This window comes from Zasmidium cellare, assembly GCF_010093935.1.
Source record: "Zasmidium cellare ATCC 36951 unplaced genomic scaffold M409scaffold_60, whole genome shotgun sequence".
Classification (NCBI taxonomy): Eukaryota; Fungi; Ascomycota; class Dothideomycetes; order Mycosphaerellales; family Mycosphaerellaceae; genus Zasmidium; species Zasmidium cellare.
Window position 1 is genome coordinate 1 of NW_022987004.1, and position 21,188 is coordinate 21,188.

A 21,188-nucleotide genomic window follows, 5' to 3' on the forward strand; every position below is an offset into this window, starting at 1 on the left:
TATTAAGCTAAGACTACTCTATAGGGTTTATATAGGTATCGAATATAGTAGAAGTAACTAAATTAATAAATAATAGTAGGAACTAACCTAGGTATAATTATATTAGTTAGTTATAGGAAGTAGAAGGACTAAGAAGAGGTAAGCTCCCTTTAGTTATATAACTCTTAGTATTAATACCTTAGATATCCGTATTAGCCTACCTATCTAGACTATACTATCTAATATATAGTAAAAATATATAAAAGTATATATTTAGATCTTTTATACTAAAGTAGAATACTAAGGTTAATACTACTTTAAGGAGTTAGCTATATAATCTATTATATAAGTTTAGTTCTAAATTTCTCTATATAACTAGATATAAGAAGATAATAAACCTAATAGAGAAGAAGAGTATAGATATATCTTAGTTATCGTCTCTAGACCTTTCGTCGATAGATTTACAAAAGAGGTAGAGTCTACCGTCTATCTAACTAGGCCTATATAATAGTGCTATAAAGCCCACAAGCTGACATATCAAACCTTGTTGCTAAGGCTTTCCGAGCATCCATGTCTTGGTCCTCGACGGATAGCGACGGCCTCAGGCCATCCGAATTGGGTAGGCTGCCTGCCTATTCTAGAACGACGTATCACGATCTACCCGGGCCTTGAAGCGCGTAGCACGGTTGACACACCGATCTCAGAAGATCCTGATCACAGTCTCCATGTAGAGCGGATGCTCATCACGACATTTGCTATGTACTTTGCTCGGGGCACAAGTCTGACTTGCATACTACGATACGCTCACCATCATGTTTGCATCCAGACGCAGGTTGTTGGCCAACCTATACAAAACTACTTCCCGCGGTAGAGACAAGAGTCCAGCTCTGAGAATACAACAAGTGTCGAGTTTGCACTCCAGTGATGCCAACGGTACGAAGCGAGCCACCTCAGGTCCTATATTCTATGCCAGTGAGTGACTTATTTTGAGGTGACTTCAGTAAACTTGAGTGGACCCTCACTGACGATACGTTACTCCCAGCTGCCGTGGCTGCTGCTGTCTTTGGCATTTCAGGTCTCTCGCTTGGCGGACACCAGAACTCGCATCTTCTTGAAACGAATACACTGCCATTGCAACGTCCCGATCAAAAGCGAGACACGTCATCCACGAGCCCTCTCGATCGCTCTATAAGGCCCGAGCTGGACGTCTCCGTCGCCAACCTTCGAAAGGCACGACTACAAATAGCTGCGATCGTAGGAGAAGAGAACATCGATAGCCGCATAGACGAGATCAAGCGTCACACTGGTACAGAGTGGTCTTCCCACCCAGGGAGCCCGGACGAGGCCCCAGCCGCAATCGTGAGGCCAAATTCAACTGAGGAGGTGTCAGGTGTTATGAAGGTCTGCAACGAGCTGAGAATTCCTGTCGTCGCATTTTCGGGAGGCACAAGTTTGGAAGCTCAGTTTGCCAATACACGGCGGGGAGTCAGTCTCGATCTCAGCCGTATGGACAAGATACTAGCCAGTCACAAGGACGACCTTGACGTGGTGGTACAGCCTGGGGTTGGGTACGAACAGTTGAATCAGGCACTTGCCGAGCAGGTAAAGTGACAATCCTCACTATTTATTCGAGTCACACTAATGGATGCTGAACCTGATCCTAGGAACTGTTCTTTCCACCTGATCCTGGCCCAGGAGCAATGATCGGTGGAATGATCGGTACCGGCTGTTCGGGAACCAACGCCTATCATTATGGAACGATGAAGAATTGGGTCATTTCGGTGACAGTCGTGCTTCCGGATGGCACAGTCATAAAAACAAGGCAACGGCCAATGAAGAGCAGTGCAGGGTTTGTCTCTCGAAGATTGGAAAGACATAGGCCTGCGCTAACCTGCAGTGCTTGAAACAGGTACGATCTGACAAGGCTCTTCGTAGGAAGCGAGGGAACCTTGGGCATAGTGACTGAAGCAGTCCTTCGAGTCACGACCCTGCCTAGAAATATACGGGTAGCCGTTGCATCGTTTCCGTCTGTCCGGGCAGCTGCTGAGTGTGTGGGAAGAGTCGTACAGAAAGGTGTTGCAATTGCCGCCGTCGAATTGTTGGACGAGACTGCAATCAAGTGCATTAATGAGAGCGGGGCAACAGGTCGGGAATGGCTGGAGCAACCTACACTGTTCCTCAAATTCTCGGGAACAGAAACTGAAGTCAGCGAGGAGATTCAAACAGTTAGAGAGATGGCCAGTCTCTGTGGCAATATTGGATTTGTCTTCGCCCAGGACGAAGAGGAGGCCGAGGATCTTTGGGGTGCCAGAAAGACGATGCTCTGGGGCAGTCAGGCGCTGAAGAAGAGAGATGATGATCGAACTTGGATTACAGATGTAGCTGTGCCCATGTCGAGGCTGCCCGAAATCATCGAGTTGACAAAGCAAGAGCTCGATCAAAGCGGCTTGTCAGGGGCGATTGTTGGCCATGTTGGAGACGGCAATTTTCATGGTAAGTCTCACTTGCTCGAGCTTTTGGTTCTAGGAGTTATTGCTTTCTAACACCTGTCCAGCTGCGATCATGTATGGTGAGGATGAGCGTACTCTTGTTGAAGACATCGTTCATCGGATGGTCCACCGAGCAATCGAGATGGAAGGGACCGTCACCGGTGAGCACGGGGTAGGCCTGGTCAAGCGAGATTATCTGCCACACGAGCTTGGCCAGAGCACAGTCGATTCCATGCGTAGAGTGAGTAACAGACTCTGCTTTTCTTACTGCCACCCACTGACCACTCGTGATCGTCAGATTAAGCAGGCCTTTGACCCTCTCTGTCTTTTGAACTGCGACAAGGTCATTCGCGCAGAAGCTTAGCCTCTCAGCATGAAAACTGTGTTTTAAGAAGACATCATCTTTGCTCGAGCGTATACCGTAGGCCATTTTACCCTCGCTTGACATGTGACAGTTGTCTGACTGTTGTGAGGCTTGCAGCCACCGGCTGAATCTTGACAATATCTTTGAGAGACACGAAATACTTTCCAGATACTTTAAGAGTGAAAACCCCAAATTCATCACCGTCTTCGAATATGTTGTCTTGAGCGATATCAGGCTGTGGCCCCGGGTGATCTATTATTAGCGTCCTTGGACCATGACGTACGCGGCTGACCCACACTTTTGGTGGCTGGGTGCTCTCAGACTCACACATGCACAACCCACACGCCAAACATCATTCAAATCATTGGACATCTCCCATCGTTAAACCAAAAAGTCGAAGCGCATCAATCATATTGAGCTTGCTTTGCCCCGGCGTCTGCGCTGGGGGCCCAATAGTTCGCGAGTGATGCGTACTCCTGGACAAATATGGCTAGTTCTATGAGACAAGATACGACACGGAGCCAGAGTAAAGACTGCCGTAATTGTAAAAGAAGAAAATTACCATGCAGTATGTTCAGCACACTTTCCGCGCAGTTATTTGCTCCCTGTCCATGCTGCAGCCTTGGCCTCGCTGGCGCTTCTGACACATCAAGCAGGCCAAACGCACCCGACTTGCCATCAATGCCTGCAGAGTGGGCTGAACTGTCAGCCGCTACGACTCCGTGGCGGACCATCTGCTTGGAGATCCGCTCCTCACTCCAGCGCTGCGGCGACTTCACCATTCCAAGCTACTTCTTCGGCCTCTGCGTCAGCTGGCTCCGGCCAACTGATAGAACTATCATTTCAAGATGAGGGCGAGACAATATTGCCAGACACTGGGAATGAGCTCTCCTGCACGAACATCTCTCCAGTACCTGCTATGCTGAATATTGCAGCGTTCAAAGACAATATCCAGGCCTCGTGGCTATATCACCATTACGATCATCGACCTGCCTTGCGACGGCTTTTCGTTGCCAGTTCGAGCCACGACTTTGGAGCCGCCGCAGTCTCTGCGGCCACAGCAATGTCTACTATCATGTTCGCCAAGTTTTACAACCTGCCGCTTTCGCCACACTCCGAACCTGTGCAGCCTCCCTATTGTACAGAGTATGCCTCTGCGGTTCGGACGCTGTCGATGCAGATCCCTTTCTTCAAAGTGTCTTCTTTGGAAGAGGTTCTGGCTCCAGCACTGCTGCTGCTTATCGCTGAGGTACCTGAATATTCATTCCGCGTGGGGCAGTCACTGACAGTTCTCAGAGCTGGCTGATAGGTCAAAGTCCGGCACACGACTCTGGACTTGAGCAGCTCGTCAAGGCCTCCGGAGAATCGTTATTTCATAGCTCACACCATGATCTTTTCAGTGAAGTCCGCTTGACAATGGTATGTAGGGAGATTGGAATAAAAGTCCGCTACCCAACCTTTTAATTAGGTTGCTTACAATGCTCTGCATAGGTCTCGCACGCTCTATAATTCGGCGAGCGAACGATGTTTGGCGAAGAACGGTGGAAGCGAGCCCCCCTTCCGCCGGCACTGTCCCTAAAGTCGCCGTCGGATGTCCTGATTGACTACATGACAGACACCTCAGCCCTTCTGGAAGATGGCAAAAACACGCAGGTCTTGAACCAACAAGTTCTAAGCCAAAATCTCGAGTATCGAGCTCGTTCTGTTCTCCACCAGCTGTTTTCTTGGCGCTGGGCCTGGCAAGCCCGCAATGCCAATGACGTTTTTGAGGTGGATGCCGGAAAAAGTGAAGTGTTCGAAACTATGTTGCACTACGCTGAGCCGCATCTCATGTACGAGATCTGGCTTTGCGATGCCCTGTTGATCATCGTCCTCGGCTTCTTGAACCCGGTCCAGCCTCAGGAGGATTTTGCCCGAGCCGGTCGTCCAAGTGGCAAGTTATGGACGCCTTGTGAGACATCATCCGTCCGAGAACCAGCGATTGAGATCTGCAGGTCTTTTGAATATCAGCTTCAAAATCTCTGGGCTCCTTCACCCGTGCATCAGTGGGCAATGCCTCTGGCGCTGGCAGATGTCACCCTCCAATCCACGGATCCAATCAAAGCGTGGGTCCTTCGCCAAATTCTAGCTGCCCCAGACCGTCGGAGGGTTCCATGGCTTTGGTTCATTGAATGGCTCTTGGGACAAAATCGAGAGGCGCCTGTTAACTTGTTTGCCAGTTGGCCAGTCAGGAGATCTGGATCTGGCAGTCTTGGATTCTGATAAAGGATAAGAAGTGCAAGCAAAGCTAGCTTGTACGCCCTCGGGCTGGAACACTTACACCTCTGAGAGCCGAACCCAACCGTTATTCAGGATCTAAAGCTTGTGGCGGCACACAGTTGGAAGTACAATTCTTGGAATCCACCACTAGAGATTTTCAGAACTCATATCAGGGCATACTTCTCGCCACTGGCAGTCTCTGCTCTCTTAATAGACGCCTTATACCCAGGTCTACCTGTCAGACGCTCGACATAGGCTCCAAGCCCTGGGTACTCGTTGAGGCCCACGGTACTCTGCAACACCAACAATGGGAGTGAAATCATGATATCCGCCGCTGTCAAGCCGTTGCCACAAAGATACGGTCCGCCCTGAGGCGCTGAGTTGATTTGGGACTCCAGAAAGGTCAAATACGTTTGCACCTCGCGCAATTCGTGTTTCCGCGTCGACTCCACTGTACTATCGTCACTTTTTATCTCTGGACTGTATCAGTGCTCCGAAGTCAACACAAATCATGTCTATATCGTACCACCAAGCACATGAATGCGCATCAACAGCGACATAAGGCTGCCTTCGGTGTAGTGCATGTAGTAGCGGTACCGAAGCCAACTTCGTGTTTCGCCGCAGATATTGCCTTCCCTTCCATCCTGGAATCGCTTCGGGGCAAGATGAGGAGCATAATAGTCGACGAGGTATTCAAAGACCGTGCCAGACTCTGCCATCGCGAGGCGGTCCAATTTCCCAGGCTCCTCGATGGTGAGAACAGGCGCTTTTCCGAGCGGATGCACTTGCTTCATCTCAGGGGGTGCCTTGTGGTCGACCCGCTTGTAGGCCTTGATTTCGTAGGGGATTCGGCATTCTTCGAGCAGCCAGAGAAGCCGCTGAGCTCGTGATCTCTCAAGCCTGCCATTCTTTGAGTCGGAGCCTATGCAAGAAGAAAGAGCTCACGACCGTATGGCTAAGAAGAAGGCCACTCGCACCGTGATCTTCGCCGACTCGTTGCGGGCAGGATCAGGGTAGGCTGTCGCCATATCGCTTTATTTACTGCCAAATGCCACCTCGACACGACAAGGCCGATCTTCTTGCCACGATCCTTTAACTGATATCTGGGATTGCTCTCCAGGATGAGGTCTTGTTCAACGTCTCTGGCCTTAATCAAAGAAGCTAAGCTTGTCCACAAATCTTCTCATGTTACCGTGTACCCTAGACTACCAGAGCTTGGAGAGGCGTGCTACTGTGCATCTTCGGCGCGCCGCACAAATGATTGGTGGACCTAAGCCTCATGGCAGCTTCCCGATGCGGAAGGCAACCTGCTGTTTACGGTTAGGCAGTTTCAGCGTCGAGACGCATGTGACAATGTCAGTTCGCTGAATCCATTAAAATGGAGCCGATATTAAAAGGGCCTCACAGCGAAAACGTTCAAGTCTAGTTTATATCTACCAAGAACATCCAATTAAACTACATGTTGAAGCGGAGCTAGCACAATTGTGTCCAGCCGCCAGCACCAGCAAGGGTTGCCCTCGCTCGGGGGAAAAGGGTCTCGGAAGCGGACTCGGTACCCGCTGACGAATATGTATATCTCCTCGTCCGCCGCCATCACAGTGCGAGTCTTGACGAGATCACTTTGCAATTCCGGCGTCCTCGGTAGCAACTTTCTCTTGCCTTTCTTTTTGTACCTTCGATGGTCTCCGCCAAAGCCAGCTGAAAGACTCCAGCAATGGTATGTTGTAATGATCTTCGATCAAAATAATGGTCACCCTTGCCCACGCTAAGATGGCGGACACGATCCAAAAGTACGCCGCTGCCTTCATGCCCGTCTTCACCCCACTGCCGTAGCTGTACATACAACAAGCTATTGTGCTTCCCGTCGCAAGACAGACCAGTACGGCGGTGAGAAGCAAGTCTTTCTTGGCGCAGGCGACCGTCTACATTCAGCTTCATTAGCATTGGTAAAGAAGGAAGGCTTCGCATACTCGCCCCTGACCAGGTGAAAAATGACACGACGACGAACCAGGTAGCAAGTTCTGGAAAGTGAAAGTGAACACTGGGCGGTGCTTCCTTAGCCAATGCCTGTCGAGAACTTAGGTTAGCGTTGCAAATCGTTGCAAGTTCTTCGTCAAATGGACATACGGCTAGCAGATAGAGTAGCCCAAGAGCTATCCACAAAGAGGCCCACATGGCATTGATGACCGTGATCAACACTTCCCAGCCAAGAAGCCAAAGATCGCCGCAACGAATTGCGCAAAGCCGCCGAAGAGAGCCACGAAAGGGAAGAACAAGTTTGGCGACGCTGGCCCTCCCCACCATTCTGCGATATAGGATGATGTGATAAATGTTGAACCGGCGAGACCCGCGAGACCCAATGCCAAAGGATTGGCGACTGCGATTGAGATCTTGACGACGAACTTGTCGTCCTCGACGACGTGAAGAAGGGAGGCCGACATCTGGGGCTTTTCGAAGAGTGGTAGAGATTTTGTGTCGCACGGCGTCTATGCTAGTTGTTGAGCATATGTAGGAAACACAACAAAGATCTCGTCTCAAGAGCCGCGATCTCCAAGATTAAGCATTGTCGCATCGCTCGCCCGAGGAAGGGTTGTCTGGGAAAGCTCGCTCCGCTTCGGAGCTTGCATAATGTCTGTTACGTGCTGCTGACTACAAGCCTTGCGAGATGGTGGCTTTCTCTTTTCGGATGTGTCGGACGAGACTGATCGATTGCACTTTGCGGCTCATCCTACAAGGCGCTAACAAGTAGGTACAGTATCGGACTAGGTCTATAACAGCAGTCAACCTTCCCTTTTAGTCAAGCTTCAATGCTGGTAAGAAAGGACAACCCCTCATGTTGGAGAACTGCGGAGCAATGGAACGGTGCCAGCCTTGTGGCCATTTAATATGTATAGCAAACAGAGAGCCAAGGCGACGTTCAGTCTCACTTTCCCACAACGCAGTACGACGCTCAGACAATGGCTAAGATCAAGGTTGGGGACTACCTCTTCCAGCGGCTTGCCCAACTCAACATCAAGACGGTTTGGGGTGTTCCGGGAGGTTGGCATTTCAGAAATGGCAGGATGACTTTCGAATGCTGAAGTGATGACTTCGCAGATTACGAACTCGCTCTTCTGGACCTTATTGGCGATGCAGGCATACGATTCAGTGGTAATGCCAACGAGTTGATTGCTTCCTACGCGGCTGATGGGTGCGGATCAACACATGAATGAGGCTTGCGTAAGAGCTTGGTTGACGGTCCCAGGTATTCTCGATTGAATGGCGCAGGGGCTCTCGTAACGACTTATGGTCCAGGCGAGCTGAGCGCTTATTGCGGACATGCTGGGGCCTATGCGGAGTTCTGCCCTGTTGTACACATCGTTGGCTATCCAGGTAAAAGCTCGAGTGCCGTCTCCAAACCCTGGTCCAACTCTGAACATGTCCAGGCGTTACTGCGATGAAGAACAAGACGCTCATGCATCACTCCCTGGGCACCGGCGAATTCGAGTAGGTGCAGCACACAAGCCAATGGAAAATGGCTAACAAAAAATCAGCATGTATCACGAGATGATCAAGCACATTTCGGCGGACACGACAGTCCTTACAGAAATCTCGACAGCCGTTGCAGACATCGACAGATGCCTAAACAGCATGCTCTACCACAGTCGGCCTGTGTACATCGGGGTTCCAGTCGACATGTCCCATCGTCTCGTATCTGCCGACGGCCTGAAGACTCCTCTGCGAACAGAACTACCGCCCAACGATCAAAAGACAGAGGCGTCTGTCGTCGACCAGATTTTGCAAAAGCTAGGAAAATTTTCATATCCTGTCATCATCGCGGATGGGAATGCGGTTCGAGACGGCTGTGTAGCAGCAGAGGACAGGTTGGCGGAAATCACGGGCTTTCCATACTTTACGACGTGCATGGGAAAAGGCGGACCAAATGAGGATCTTCCCAACTTCGGTGGTGTATACCAGGGAGCTGGAAGCACACCAGATATCAAAAAGGCTGTCGAGAGTGCCGATTGCGTCCTGTGGCTGGGAAGTTTCCGGTTGAGAAAAAAGCATCGAGTCCAGGAGAATCGGGAGCACGACTGATGATAGCCTCTAGACCGACTTCAACAGCGGCGAGTTTACGGATAACGTCGCGACGTCCGTGATCGTTGATATGCAGCGCTTCTTCACCAAGGTAGGCGCCCATAGTGGACAGACTGAAGAATTCGCCCTTCGCTAAGACTTTGTTCAGATCGGGGAGACGAGATACGAAGTCGGCATCAAAGGAGTGCTCTCTGCCTTAAACCAACATTTGGAGCAGACCCCGTCAACAACCAGAGCTCCGAAAGTTAATTGGAACCCTTTCCCAACGGATCAGTTTGTTGTCAAAGATGAGTTGACCCAGGATTATCTTTGGGATGTGAGCTGAGAGACACGGCGATCCTTCATCCCCTCGTTCCTGACAGAGTGGCAGGCATTGAAGGACCTTTTCCGACCTGGCGACGTGGTAGTGGCTGAAACAGGAACTTCGGGTGAGTGGGAGAATTCTCAGAGTATGTCTTCTGCAATTGTGCTGACGGCCAGTAAAGCATTTGGTGCCGCCGCAACAAAACTTCCCAAAGGATGTTTGATGTACAATCAGACCATCTTTGGCAGCATTGGGTATGCCGGTCCATCCGCTGCTGGCGCCTTCCAGGCTGCCAAAGAGTCTGGCCGATTGAAACGTGGCATCGTGATCACAGGAGAAGGCAGCCTGCAGTTGACGCCAATGTGCTTTGCGGATATGCTGAAGCTCGATCATAAGCCGATAGTGTAGGCAGGAAGTTCAAGTGCACAATTAAGTTTCGGTTTTGCTGATTTGATCGACAGGTTCGTCCTGAACAATAACGGATATACCGTGGAGCGTTTAATCCACGGGAAAGATGCATCTTATAACACTCTCCCACTGTGGGATTACGACGCCTTGCGGAAGGTGTTCGGCCCAGCACATCCATCCAGGTACTACGGACCTATCAAGACCCGCGAGCAATTCGACTCGTTGTTGAAGGATGAGCAGTTCCAGCGATCAGAAATTTTCCAGGTAAATTTCTCAGTGCTTAGTTCAAACCCGAAGATTTACTGACCCACGAACAGCTTGTTGAGCTTGTCTTGGACGAACTCGATGCCCCTCTGTCGGTTCGCCTCGTCACGTCTGCCATAGAAGAGTTCAACCAGAAGCATGCTGCTGGAGCTTCCATGGCCGGTTGATGCTCTGCCGGAAAAGTCCTCTTCGTTGGCTTCAGGCGGTACGGTGATTTTTTCGAATAAGGAGTATCAGGGAACGAAGCACTACTGGGGTAAATCGTCGAATATTTGTTGCAAAGTCGTGCGTTGCCGGAAATGCCGCCTTATTTGCTAGAGCCGCACTCAAGCGCATACTGCATGGATGGAGATGGCATACATCCCCAAATAAACTGCGGAGTCAGTAACCCAGGGATCAGAAGTCTCTTATACTCATCGTCCTCGGTGCCGCTATAAAGATCAATCTTCGAACTGAGATGGCAGCTAGGTGTGCTTTGAATAGTGTGGTAAAAGCCTCCGGCGTGCTTGAAAGGCGAGGCTAGTCGTGGGTCATTCTGGCATTTCATTGAGATATCACAACGATAAGCATGGTCATACTTCGGAGTGAGCATCAAGCTTGCATAGCGTTGTTGGTGGTATTGGGTATTTTGATGGAGGAAGGAAGCCGTTAACCAAGATTCGATTAAGATTCAACGCTCGGTCCAAGCGGCTGCGCTAAACCTTATCAATGACCTCACCTCTCCAAACATCGCATTGTTTTGACCTCTACTAACACTTACAAACGATATGGCAGACCTCAACTGCCACATAACCACCTTCAACGCCGGTCGCACTCCCATCGACATCAACTACTTCGCGTCCTCTCTCTACACCAGCCTCAAACAAAGCACCCTACCACCCGACCTCATCGTCCTCGCGCTCCAAGAGCTCGCCCCAATAGGCTACAGTTTCCTCGGCGGATCTCTTCTCACGCCATATTTCTCGAGATTTGCAGAAGCTGTCTACAAAGCGGCGGCATGGAGACTTGGGAAAGATGCAGATTACGAGCACGTGCTCACGAGGAATGCTGGGATGACGGGGATTATGGTGTTTGCGAGGAGGGAGCTGAAGCAGAGGATACAGTGGATTGAGGAGGCGGGGACTGGAGTTGGTTTGTGGGATATGGGAAACAAGGGAGCTGTTGGGGTACGGCTGGGATTGGACAAGACGCCTGTGACGTTTGTGGCCGCGCATCTCGCGCCCATTGAGGCAGGCTGCGAGCGGAGAAACGAAGATTGGAGACGGATATGCGAGAACCTCGTCTTCGAGCCTATCAACGAGAACCCAACATCCACTGATTCAGAACGGCAACCCCTCCTTTCAAACAACCCACCCCAATCTTCGGCACCCCACGACCTCTTCACACCACCTTCCTACATCTTCTTCGCCGGCGACCTCAACTACCGCACCTCAGACACCCAACCCGACCCCGCAGACTTCACCTCCTGGCCTCAGCCAATGGCCTCTCCCTCAGATCCAACGCACTGGAGCAAACTCCTCGCCTCCGACCAACTAACCCGCGAGATCAACTCAGGCAAAACCCTCCACCATCTTGCCGAAGCGCAAATAACCTTCCCACCAACATACAAATACTCGTCGCGCGCACAGAAACTCGCTGGGGAAGCAGCGGAGACACACAAATCGAAAGCCTCCAACGATTCCGACGACGAAACCCCAGCCATCGACCTAACCCAAATCCAAGAACAAGTCTGGCTCTGGGCGAAACATCGCATCCCCTCTTGGTGTGACAGGATCCTGTACCTCAACACCGCGCCATCAACCATCCACTCGTACACGGCCCTCCCCATCCAACCAACCAGCGATCATCGACCCGTCGTACTCTCATGTTCCATCCCACAACGACCCCTCCACGAATCCCAAGTAATCCAATACCCACGCTACGAGCTCGACGACGGATGGAAGGAAAGGAGAATCTTAGCGAGAAGATTGGAAGTCGCAATCGGAGTAGGCGCATACCTCGGATTCACAGGACAGGGACAGATCCTCCTCGGTGGAACAGTTGTCGGAATTGTGGTGGGGTATTTGGTCTTGCAGTATTTGGTTGGTGGTTGAAGCATTTCACGAAGGAAGGAAGAGAAGAGATGGATCCACGACAGCATCCTCACTACGAGACACGAGAATTAACAGACAAGTTATGCAACAATTATGTAAAACCCACTCATCCATCATTCTTATCCTCATCCTCATCCTCATCACGCATGCCGCCCACCCCAAAAAGAAGAGAGACCCTCCAAACAGACCCCAATGCCCAGCAGCATCACGAACAACCAACCACCTCATGCCAAAAGCAAACCCCTAAAGAAAAGCCTCCGACTTCAACCCCGACCTCGCGCCCAAAACGCCCCTCGCGCCAGTATCATCTACAAAAAACCCTTGCTCAAACTACTCTGCCTCACGGGGACCTCAATCTTCACATCCCCCGCCCCCGCCCCTGCCTGACTCCCCCCAGCGATAAGACTCCCCCTCCGACTCCCCGTCTCACTCAAAACACCCAATCCCCTCCTCGCACCTGCCCCACCCTCCCGGGAAACATTCCCCAACCGCTCCAACTCCCTCTCCAATCTCAAATTCTTCTCCCTCTCCTCGCGCAAATCCCTCTCGGCGCGTTTGCTCGCCAGCTGCGCGGACGAGTCGCTCTGCTGGAGCTCGTCGATGGTCTGCAGGAGCCGGTCGATTTTGTCGCGGGATTTGGAAATGTCGTCTGCGGCGAGCTGGAGGGATTTGTCGCGGCGGTCGATTTGCGATTGCAGGTCTTTGACGGTGCGGTCGACGGTGCGCACGCTGCGGGCTTCGGTCGCGCGGGTTGTTTCGAGGGTGTCGAGTTGGGTTTCGAGCTGGGAGGGGGTGTCAGTCAGTGGTTGGATTGGAGGGATGGGATGATGGGGTTGTGAACCTCTTGGATACGGCCGTGCAGGAAACGCACGTCCTGGCTTCCGCTCGAGTAGCCCTTCGTCTCGAGGTCGATGCACTTGAGTTGGAGATCTTTGACGCTCTTCTCCAAAGCTGCCTTGTCTTTGTGGAGCTGGACACTAGTGTCACGCTCACTGGCAATGTCCTTCTGAACTTCCTGGGCGAGAGCTTCCGCACGACGCATCTTGCCGACCGCAGCAGCTGCGATGTCTTCTTGCTGGGCAAGCTTGGACTTGAGATCCAGGACCTCTTTGTCTGACAGAGCAGCAGACCGCTTGGCTGGAGATCCGCTCTGAGATAGATCGTCAAGACGTTGAGCTGCCTCTGCGAGCCTGGTTTCGAGACCCTTCTTCTCCTTGACGAGTATATCACGTTCGGCAGCGACGTCGTCGACATTGGTTCGCAAGCCACGGACTTGGCCAAGTAGCTCCACGACCTTGCTTTGCGCTTCGTTGTGGGCATTGACAGCCTCATCTCTTGAGTCAGATAGACCCTGCAGAGCAACCTCCAAACGGGACTTCTCCTTCGCCCAAGTCGAGCTATTGAGAACTTCATCATCCCACTTGCTTCGCAGCTGGTCCAGCTCATCACGAAGACGGCCGTTCTCGCCACGAGCATGAATGACGTTGTCGCGCTCAATCTCCAGTTCATTCGACAGTGTCGCCAACTCAGTCTGATACTTCTTGCGAGTCTGCTCCATGGACGACTCCTTGTCCTCGAGGTCCATCGCTCGTTGCGAGCGGTAATCTTCAAGTTCATTCTGCAGACGCTTCTTCGCTTGCAGGGCACTCTCAAGATCGGTCGAGATGTCCTCGATCTTCTCCTCATACTGCTGTGTCTGCCGCTGAAGGTCTTCCACTAGCTGATCCATCTGCTTACGCTCCGACATGATGGTAGCACATGTCTCCTCGATCTCCTTTGCCTGTGACTTGGCGAACTGTTCAGCACGAGATGCTTTGAGCACAGCGATCTCAGCTTGTTCTAGCTTCTCGAAGTATTCATCCGCTCTGGTCTTGTAGAGGTTCATGCTCGCCACCAAGTCCTCGCCTCTCGAGGTCTCGGTATCCAGACGAATTTGCAAGTCAGAGAACTCTTGAAGTAGCTGAGAGTGGTTTGCGGCCTCCTGCTCCCTCTCATACTGGATATCCGCAAGCTCAGACTTAGCATCGCGAAGTTCGACCTCAACGCCTGCCTTGTGCTGCTTGATATCATCAAAGGCAGTCTTCGCGTCAGCAAGCTCGGCAATGGCAGCATTGTGCGAAGTAGCCAGTGAGCGTCGAGACTGTTCCTGGGAGTTGATCAAGTCGTAAAGCTCCTCGTGGCTCTTGGTCTGGACTTCCTTCAACGACAGCTGGCCAGCGCGGATGCTCTGCTCCAGAGCGGAGACCTTCTTGGCGGAGTCATCCAGCATATCATGCAAACGGAAGTTCTCTCGCTCCAGCTTTTGCACCCGTCCCAGCGAAGGACTCTCGTCTTGCCAGTTGCTCTTGTCAGGGCTGCGGCCAATCTGAGCTTGAAGATGGCGGTTCTGCATTTCCGACATTTGCAGCTGGTTCTGAACCAACTCGAGCTCAGCCGCCAGATCCATACGGTTGTTGTAAGTGAAGGTGTCCGTGGTCTTGTCCGAGCGAGCAGAGTCATTGCTGGCCTTGCTAATGTGGCGTTGGTTGCTCGGTGTGTTTGGAGTACCATTCGTGTTCGCTCGCTCGAATGGCTTCCGGCTCTCCCACTCACGGCGAAGATGGCTAGGCGAAGATCGGGCGTTAACCTGGCTTGCGTCCATCTCTTCCAGGAGTGCCCGCTTGGAGTTCTGGTGCCGAGAGTCATTCTCCTGCAAGTCCTCTTGGTGCTGAGCTCGCAGGCCTTCAAGCTGTGCCTCAGCTCTGGAGAACCGCTCGGTAGCCAGTCGAAGAGCATGTTCGGACGATTCGAGCTTCTGGGCGAGATCGATTGTCTGCTTCAGGTCTGGCTTGGCGCCGTCGAGATTGGAAGGAAGCTTTCCATGCTCAGGGTCGAAGATCTTCTGCAGCAGACGCAGGTGTTCATGTGCCTCGCTGAGCTCCCTGTGGGCGGCATCGAGAGAGGATTGGATTGTGCGAGAGTTCTGCTGGGCTTGGCTGCGAAGCTGTCTCTCTGTCTCGAGCTTGCGATTCGCTTCCGCCAATTGCAGATTGGTGGCGGACGATTGCTGCTCGGCATTGCGAGCGGTCTTGTGCTCCCGGTCGACTTCATGGTTCAGGTCCTCCAGATTCAACTGCAGCTTCTCTTTTTGCTTCTCAAGCGATGTGATCTGGAGCTGAGCGTCGTTAAGCTGGCGCTGAAGCTTCTTCGCCTCTTCATCGGATTTGGTCTTCTCGGTCTGCAGTTGAGCAATGCGTCCGCGTTGGGTATCGCTGACTTTCGAGTTCGAGCGAGCAATGTCCAGATTCTTCTGCTGCACCTTGTTCATCAGCGCACGGTTGTCGTTCTCCGACGCCGTCAGCCGGCCTTTGATTGTCACGAGCTCTCGCTCAAGTCGCTGCTTCTCCTGATCGTGGTGCAGCTTGAAATTGTCTGATTCGGCGATGAATCGCTTCAATCGCTGGACTTCACCCGCAAGTTGACCTCGCTCGGTCTCCAAGTCGTTGTTCTGTTTCGACTTCGCATCCAGCTCTTGCCGCACAAGTACATGTCGCTCGTTGGCCTGGCGTGTGACATCACGCTCGACGGCAGCCTCGCACTCAATCTTCGCCTCTTGAAGCTCGATGAACTTCTTGCGCAGACCTTGGAGTTCGGTCTGGTACTCTTTCCGCTCAGTCTCGGCAGACTCTTTGGCCGAAGTTGCTCGCCTCGTCAAGTCAGACTGAACGTACATTTCCTTCTCGACGGTGACCTTGGACTCGTTCAATGCCTCGTACTCTCGCTTGAGGTCTTGGAACTCGGCGTCCGCAATCTTCTTCACATCGTCTCGAGACTGGCGCTCGCGGCTGAGATCGGCTTGTGCTTGATACAACTCGCCCCGTACTTCATGAAGTTGGCTCTCGAGCATCTCAACCTGTTCGTTGGCAGACGTCTGTTCTTCCAAGGCTCTCTTCGCATTAGCAGCCTCGCGTTCGAGCTGTGTGTGCTGGGATTCCATGACCTCCAACTGCGCCTGAAGATCACGCAATCGGGTTTGGACACCGTCGTGCTTGGTTGTGAGGCTGTGCTTCTCGTCTTCGAATCGCTTCCGGTCATCCTGATACTTCTTGAGGTCGCTCTTGAGGATAGCCAACTCGCTGTCTTTGCGCTTAATGAGATCCTCGAAGCTCGTTGAAGTCGCGGAAAGATCGGACATCTGTTGGCGGATAGACCTGTTCTCATCAATCAGGTCCTTTACTTGCTTCTTTGCTCCGCTGAGGTCTTTCGTGGCAGTGGCAAGCTTGACATCCAAATCTTGGTCATTCTTCAGCAGCTTCGTCTCCAAGTCTTGCAGCTTACGGTCCTTCAGACTGAGTTGGCTTTGTAGCATTCGAACTTCTTGCTGTAGAGACTCTTCTTGCTCACTGCGCATGGACTTGGCCTTCTCCACTTCCGCCAGATGGGCATCCAGTTCAGAGATGCGATCGGACAAGTCGGTCTTTTCAGATTCGAGCTTGGTGATTATGTGACCAGCATGCTCCAATTGGCCTCGACGCTCTTCGGCTTGGTCTTCAGCTGCCTTGCGGGCAGCCATGAGCTGATCCATCTGTTCTTCCAGTCCGTCCTGGTCATCAAGGGCGCCTTGCAACTTCTCAGTCAGCTCGGCTTCACGGTCTTGAAGTCGGCGGAAGATCTCCTCCTTATCCAAGGCCAGAGCACGTTCGCTCTCGAGTGTCTTTTGAATCTTCTGAATTTCATGTTCAGCCCTCCTCCGCTCATCGTCCACCTTGGCACGATGGGCTTCTTCTTGCAGCATCTGATCGTGAAGCTTCTTGATCTCTTCTTCGCGCTTCTTGATCTCGTTTGATTGTCTTGTGGCTCCGAGTAACGGTCGCATGCGTACGAACAGCTGCCACCACGGATTTTGCTGCATTTGAAGGTAGACCTGGAAGTTTCTCTGGATGACCCGAGTCGCCTCGGCGCGGTATTGCTGTTTCTTAAACGCCCTCCGCTGGACAAACATCCTCGCCAGAGCCTGGAATCGAACAACGATATCACGGATGAGAGCATCTCGTTTCTCTTCCAGCTCGGCAAGCACACCAGCACGGAAGAAGACCTTGGTAAGACCGACTCGATACCAGCTGCGGTCCATGTTCAGCTTCTCGAGCATGATCTTGCTTGCCGCCTGGCCGTCGAGGTAACCTTTGGGCATATTGGAGCACAGCACCTCATATCGAGCTCGGAACTCGGCGAATGGAAGTCGATTGGGGAAGCCTGTCCTCGCAATACGGATACCTTCGAGAACACCGTTGCATCGTAGCTGGTCGAGGACAAGGGGAGCACTGAATTGCTTGGGCTTCTTCTTGTGGTTAGGCAAGATGCAGCGAACGAAGTGTGGATGTGTAGAATGGAGCTGGTTCATCAACGTTGAGAGTTGCTCCTTGTGTCGCTGTGCCACTGTCCTGAACAAGCCCTTCTTCACTCGGTTTCTCACGGCACCTTCGCCATCGTCGGTATCTGCACAGTCGGCGAACAGTTGCGCAACGTGCTTGTTGCTCGAGCCGGCGAGTAGTCTAGTAACGTTGTCGTTCAGGGGATCCTTGTTCTTCTCCAGCCAGCCCTCAGTTGAGTATTCGACTTCAGCGGCGTAATGGGTGAGCATGAAACCTTGCTTCAGTAGTGATCGCTTGTACTTGGGAGTCTTGCGGTCCCACAGAGAGTGCAGTTTTTCAGTGAAGCTCTTGTCTGTGGCTTTGGGCATGACGGAGTCCTCATCCAGGCAGGAGAAGATACCAATCGGGTTTGGCAGTTCAATCAGATCAATGGTAGGCTGCAAGTCCCGTCCAAAGTCGATGAATTTCCACTCGATCTGTTCACGGGCATACTCTTCTTGCTCGAGCACGAACATGTGGTGGTTGAAGAATTGCTGGAGCTTCTCGTTCGTGTAGTTGATGCACAGCTGTTCGAAGCTGTTCTGCTCGAAGATCTCGAACCCAGCAATATCCAGTACACCGATGAACGAGGTGTCGTCTGAGAGGGCTCCTGACGATGTTCGATCCAGTTGACGGTTGATACGGTCTACAAGGTCGCCAAAGCCGCGCTCGTATATGCCTTTGGCCAGAGCATCTATTCCAAGGCGGACCTGTTCTGGCGTCTGGACCTTTTCCACCCATTCATGACCGGCTCTTACTCGCGGGTGGAGCAGAGCTTTAACGAAAGCGTCGGGCTTCATACCAAGGAGATGACATGCTCGGTTGACAGACTCCTTTGCGTTTGGAGCAAGGGCAGCTTGATCCGCGCGCAGGCTCTCCTTCATGACAGTGATGTTGCCCAGATGGAGCAGAGCAGCAATTGTCTGGAGAACAGCTTTTTGATCTTTGTCTGAGAAATTCATGATGTGGAAGGCTTCCAGCAATGAGTTCCACTCGCCCAGATCAGATACGCCTGAGATTGTGTCGTTGCCGTGTCTGGTATACTCAAAGTCCTCGATGTCCATGTCGCCAAGTAGAAACTCATGGCGCATACCCTGATCGGCACCACGTAGGAGTTGGTAGAAGACATGGTAATTTCGTTCGTGAGAGTTCAGATGCACGACTCGGCTCTTCTCCAGCAAGTACCAGTCAACGTAAGCTCCAGCAATTTGGCCAGATCGCGAGAATTCGATTCTGATGAACTTGCCAAATCTCGACGAGTTGTTGTTGCGTACGGTTTGTGCGTTGCCAAAGGCTTCCAGAATCGGGTTTGCTCTGAGGATCTGCTCTGACAAGTTCGAGAGTTGCCTGCCACCTGACTTGGCTCGAGGAGTGTCTGAAGTTGCCACTGCGGCAAGATATTGGATGACCTTTTTCGTGTTCTCTGTTTTTCCCGCACCAGACTCTCCCGTCACTAGAATCGACTGGTTGGCACCCTCGTCAACCAAGTTTCTGAAGGCCTCATCTGCCATGGCGAAGATATGCGGTCTTGTGTCCTCTCGAGTGCGGCCCTTGTACATGTTGACATAGTCTCGGCCGTAGATTGGCAGAGGCGTGTATGGGTTGACAGTAACCAAGAATAGGCCGGAGTAGGTGTATATCAAGTCGGCAAGATAACGCTGATGCAGGTTGTGCACCACACTTGGCTCGTTCAGGTGTGTGAGCTCGGCCATGTCGTCCGCCTTGTCGAACTTGGCCGGATTGACCTTGTCCACGCTGTCGGCGGGTACATCTCGTTGGGTGTCATTCTCGCATTGTACACGCAGCATATCATCCGGCAGCTCTTCCACCACCCAGCCTCGCACGAAGGCGGCGTCGGAATCTCTGAGCCATACATATCTCTTGCCCGAGAAGTCGTTCTCGCCTTCTATGCCGCGAACGCGCTCCACCGCTCCATCCAAACCCTCGCTCTTGATGAATTTCGGCGCAAAGGTTCCAGTGGGGGTTGAGTTGCGTATCGATCCAGTTCGCAGTCTTCGCGAGTCGGCGCGGCTCAGTCCAGGCGGGTTGAAGTCTGTCAAAGACTGGTTTCGCGAATGTCCATTTGGCGTGGGAGAAGCGAACGGCGATTGCGTGACATTGGATTTGGATCTCCCATGAGCGGGACCAGGCGGCGGGCCAGGCGAAGGCGTATCTGCGTCTCTGCCGAAAGGACTGTTGCGCCATCGAGGGCCGGTATTCTGAGCCTGCGCGCTCATGTTTGCATGTGTTGCGACGGCGTGCCGTGCTGTGATCTCGTGCGCGTGTCGTCCAGCGGGTGTTCGTTATTCGTCCAGTAGAGCCATTCAGGACACATCAACCCCAGCAATAAGCGAAAATGGTGCGACGGCGGCGAAGTGGTGAATATGTACAGGCGAAGCGGTGTTGTTGCTGAGATGGCCGCCGGCGATGATACTACCACGCGAGACGCCTCCACTGGCGGCAGCTCTCTGTTTTGATCTTTCCTATTTGAGCACCCCGGCCTACCACCGATTTCGGCTTAGCGCCGATCGGCGCTTGAGAAAGGGCAGTCACAACTCTCGCTTCACCCTTCACGCCGCCAGCAACACCCCCTCGAGTCTTGCGCACACCGCGACGGCGACGTTGGTGCGCTTCTTGGACCTCATCAAGCAGTTGGCCGCGTATATTGGCGTTGAACAAAGCAGTCCGCCGCGCGCCACCGCCGTCCACCACCCTACAAGGCAAGAGAAACAACACGCGCCGTGTGTTGCAGCAAGCCACCTGTGAAGCAGCGACTTCAGCAACACACCGCACCAGAACACACAACTATGCGCACTCGCTGCCTCCTACATCTCCCACGTGATCACACCCCATCTTGACGACAGCAGCCATGTCGCAGAACCCTCCTTTCTACCAGCAGCACCCGGGCGGGCAGCCGTCCAACACCACCTCCTCATCCTCGCAGGCACCGCAGCCTAACCCCACCAATATCGCACCCACCATGCAAGCCCAACAAGCCGCGTATCAGCAGAATGCGGCACTCCCGCCCAACGCCATGGAGATGCTCGCGCAGATGAACATCAGTCCCCAGCAGCTCATGCAGGTTGCTCAGTTGCTTCAGTCTGGCGCAATCCAGCTGCCTCCGCCTTCTATTCCCGCGCTTCCACAGCCCGCAGCACCTGCTCCAGTTGTGAGCCAGCCACCTCAGCTGCAAGCCAGCCAGCAGTCCGATACCACCCAGCCCAATACTCAAGATATCGACATGGACAAAGAGGAGGGCGAGGTAGACGATGAACCAGAAGCACCCAAGCCATCAGCCGCGTCGCGAGGCTTTCTGAAGACGCCGCCAAAGGGCCCTCGCAAGCGCTCTAGAAGCCCGCAATCACGCTTCAATCCGTCCCGTCGCCCCTCAAAGCAACTCCGCGTTAGATCACCAGCCCCCGCCGCAGCTGCTGGTGCGCGCCGTCCTTCCGCGTTCGATCGGCCCAACCCACCTAGGGCCGGTGCATCGAAGACTGGCACTCAGATGTCGAATCAACAAGCAACCGCCGCCGGTAACAGCGCCGGCAAGAGCGCCGGCAA

At 52.7% G+C, this 21,188-nt stretch overlaps 5 protein-coding genes across 5 annotated transcripts; 4 read left to right on the plus strand and 1 right to left on the minus strand.

The window, feature by feature from the left end:
• Positions 1–903: 903 nt before the first annotated feature.
• On the plus strand, positions 904–2,832 carry M409DRAFT_71037 (uncharacterized protein; the record flags this gene model as incomplete). Its single annotated transcript, XM_033819006.1, has 6 exons — positions 904–951; positions 1,132–1,581; positions 1,644–1,828; positions 1,889–2,472; positions 2,534–2,709; positions 2,767–2,832. The coding sequence occupies 6 exons, from the start codon at positions 904–906 to the stop codon at positions 2,830–2,832; spliced, it is 1,509 nt and encodes a 502-aa protein (XP_033660250.1).
• Positions 2,833–4,635: 1,803 nt separating this feature from the next.
• On the plus strand, positions 4,636–5,094 carry M409DRAFT_30110 (uncharacterized protein; the record flags this gene model as incomplete). The annotated part of the gene is made up of 1 exon (XM_033809766.1): positions 4,636–5,094. One exon carries the CDS (start codon positions 4,636–4,638, stop codon positions 5,092–5,094), a length of 459 nt encoding a protein of 152 aa, XP_033660251.1.
• A 161-nt stretch (positions 5,095–5,255) lies between these two features.
• On the minus strand, positions 5,256–6,119 carry M409DRAFT_30111 (uncharacterized protein; the record flags this gene model as incomplete). Its single annotated transcript, XM_033809767.1, has 3 exons — positions 5,256–5,566; positions 5,618–5,991; positions 6,037–6,119. 3 exons carry the CDS (start codon positions 6,117–6,119, stop codon positions 5,256–5,258), a joined length of 768 nt encoding a protein of 255 aa, XP_033660252.1.
• A 1,929-nt stretch (positions 6,120–8,048) lies between these two features.
• On the plus strand, positions 8,049–10,311 carry M409DRAFT_71039 (uncharacterized protein; the record flags this gene model as incomplete). Its single annotated transcript, XM_033819007.1, has 9 exons — positions 8,049–8,130; positions 8,188–8,281; positions 8,336–8,463; positions 8,517–8,577; positions 8,625–9,141; positions 9,182–9,272; positions 9,576–9,876; positions 9,934–10,144; positions 10,198–10,311. The coding sequence occupies 9 exons, from the start codon at positions 8,049–8,051 to the stop codon at positions 10,309–10,311; spliced, it is 1,599 nt and encodes a 532-aa protein (XP_033660253.1).
• A 600-nt stretch (positions 10,312–10,911) lies between these two features.
• Positions 10,912–12,237, plus strand: M409DRAFT_71040 (uncharacterized protein; the record flags this gene model as incomplete). The annotated part of the gene is made up of 1 exon (XM_033819008.1): positions 10,912–12,237. One exon carries the CDS (start codon positions 10,912–10,914, stop codon positions 12,235–12,237), a length of 1,326 nt encoding a protein of 441 aa, XP_033660254.1.
• Positions 12,238–21,188: the final 8,951 nt, after the last annotated feature.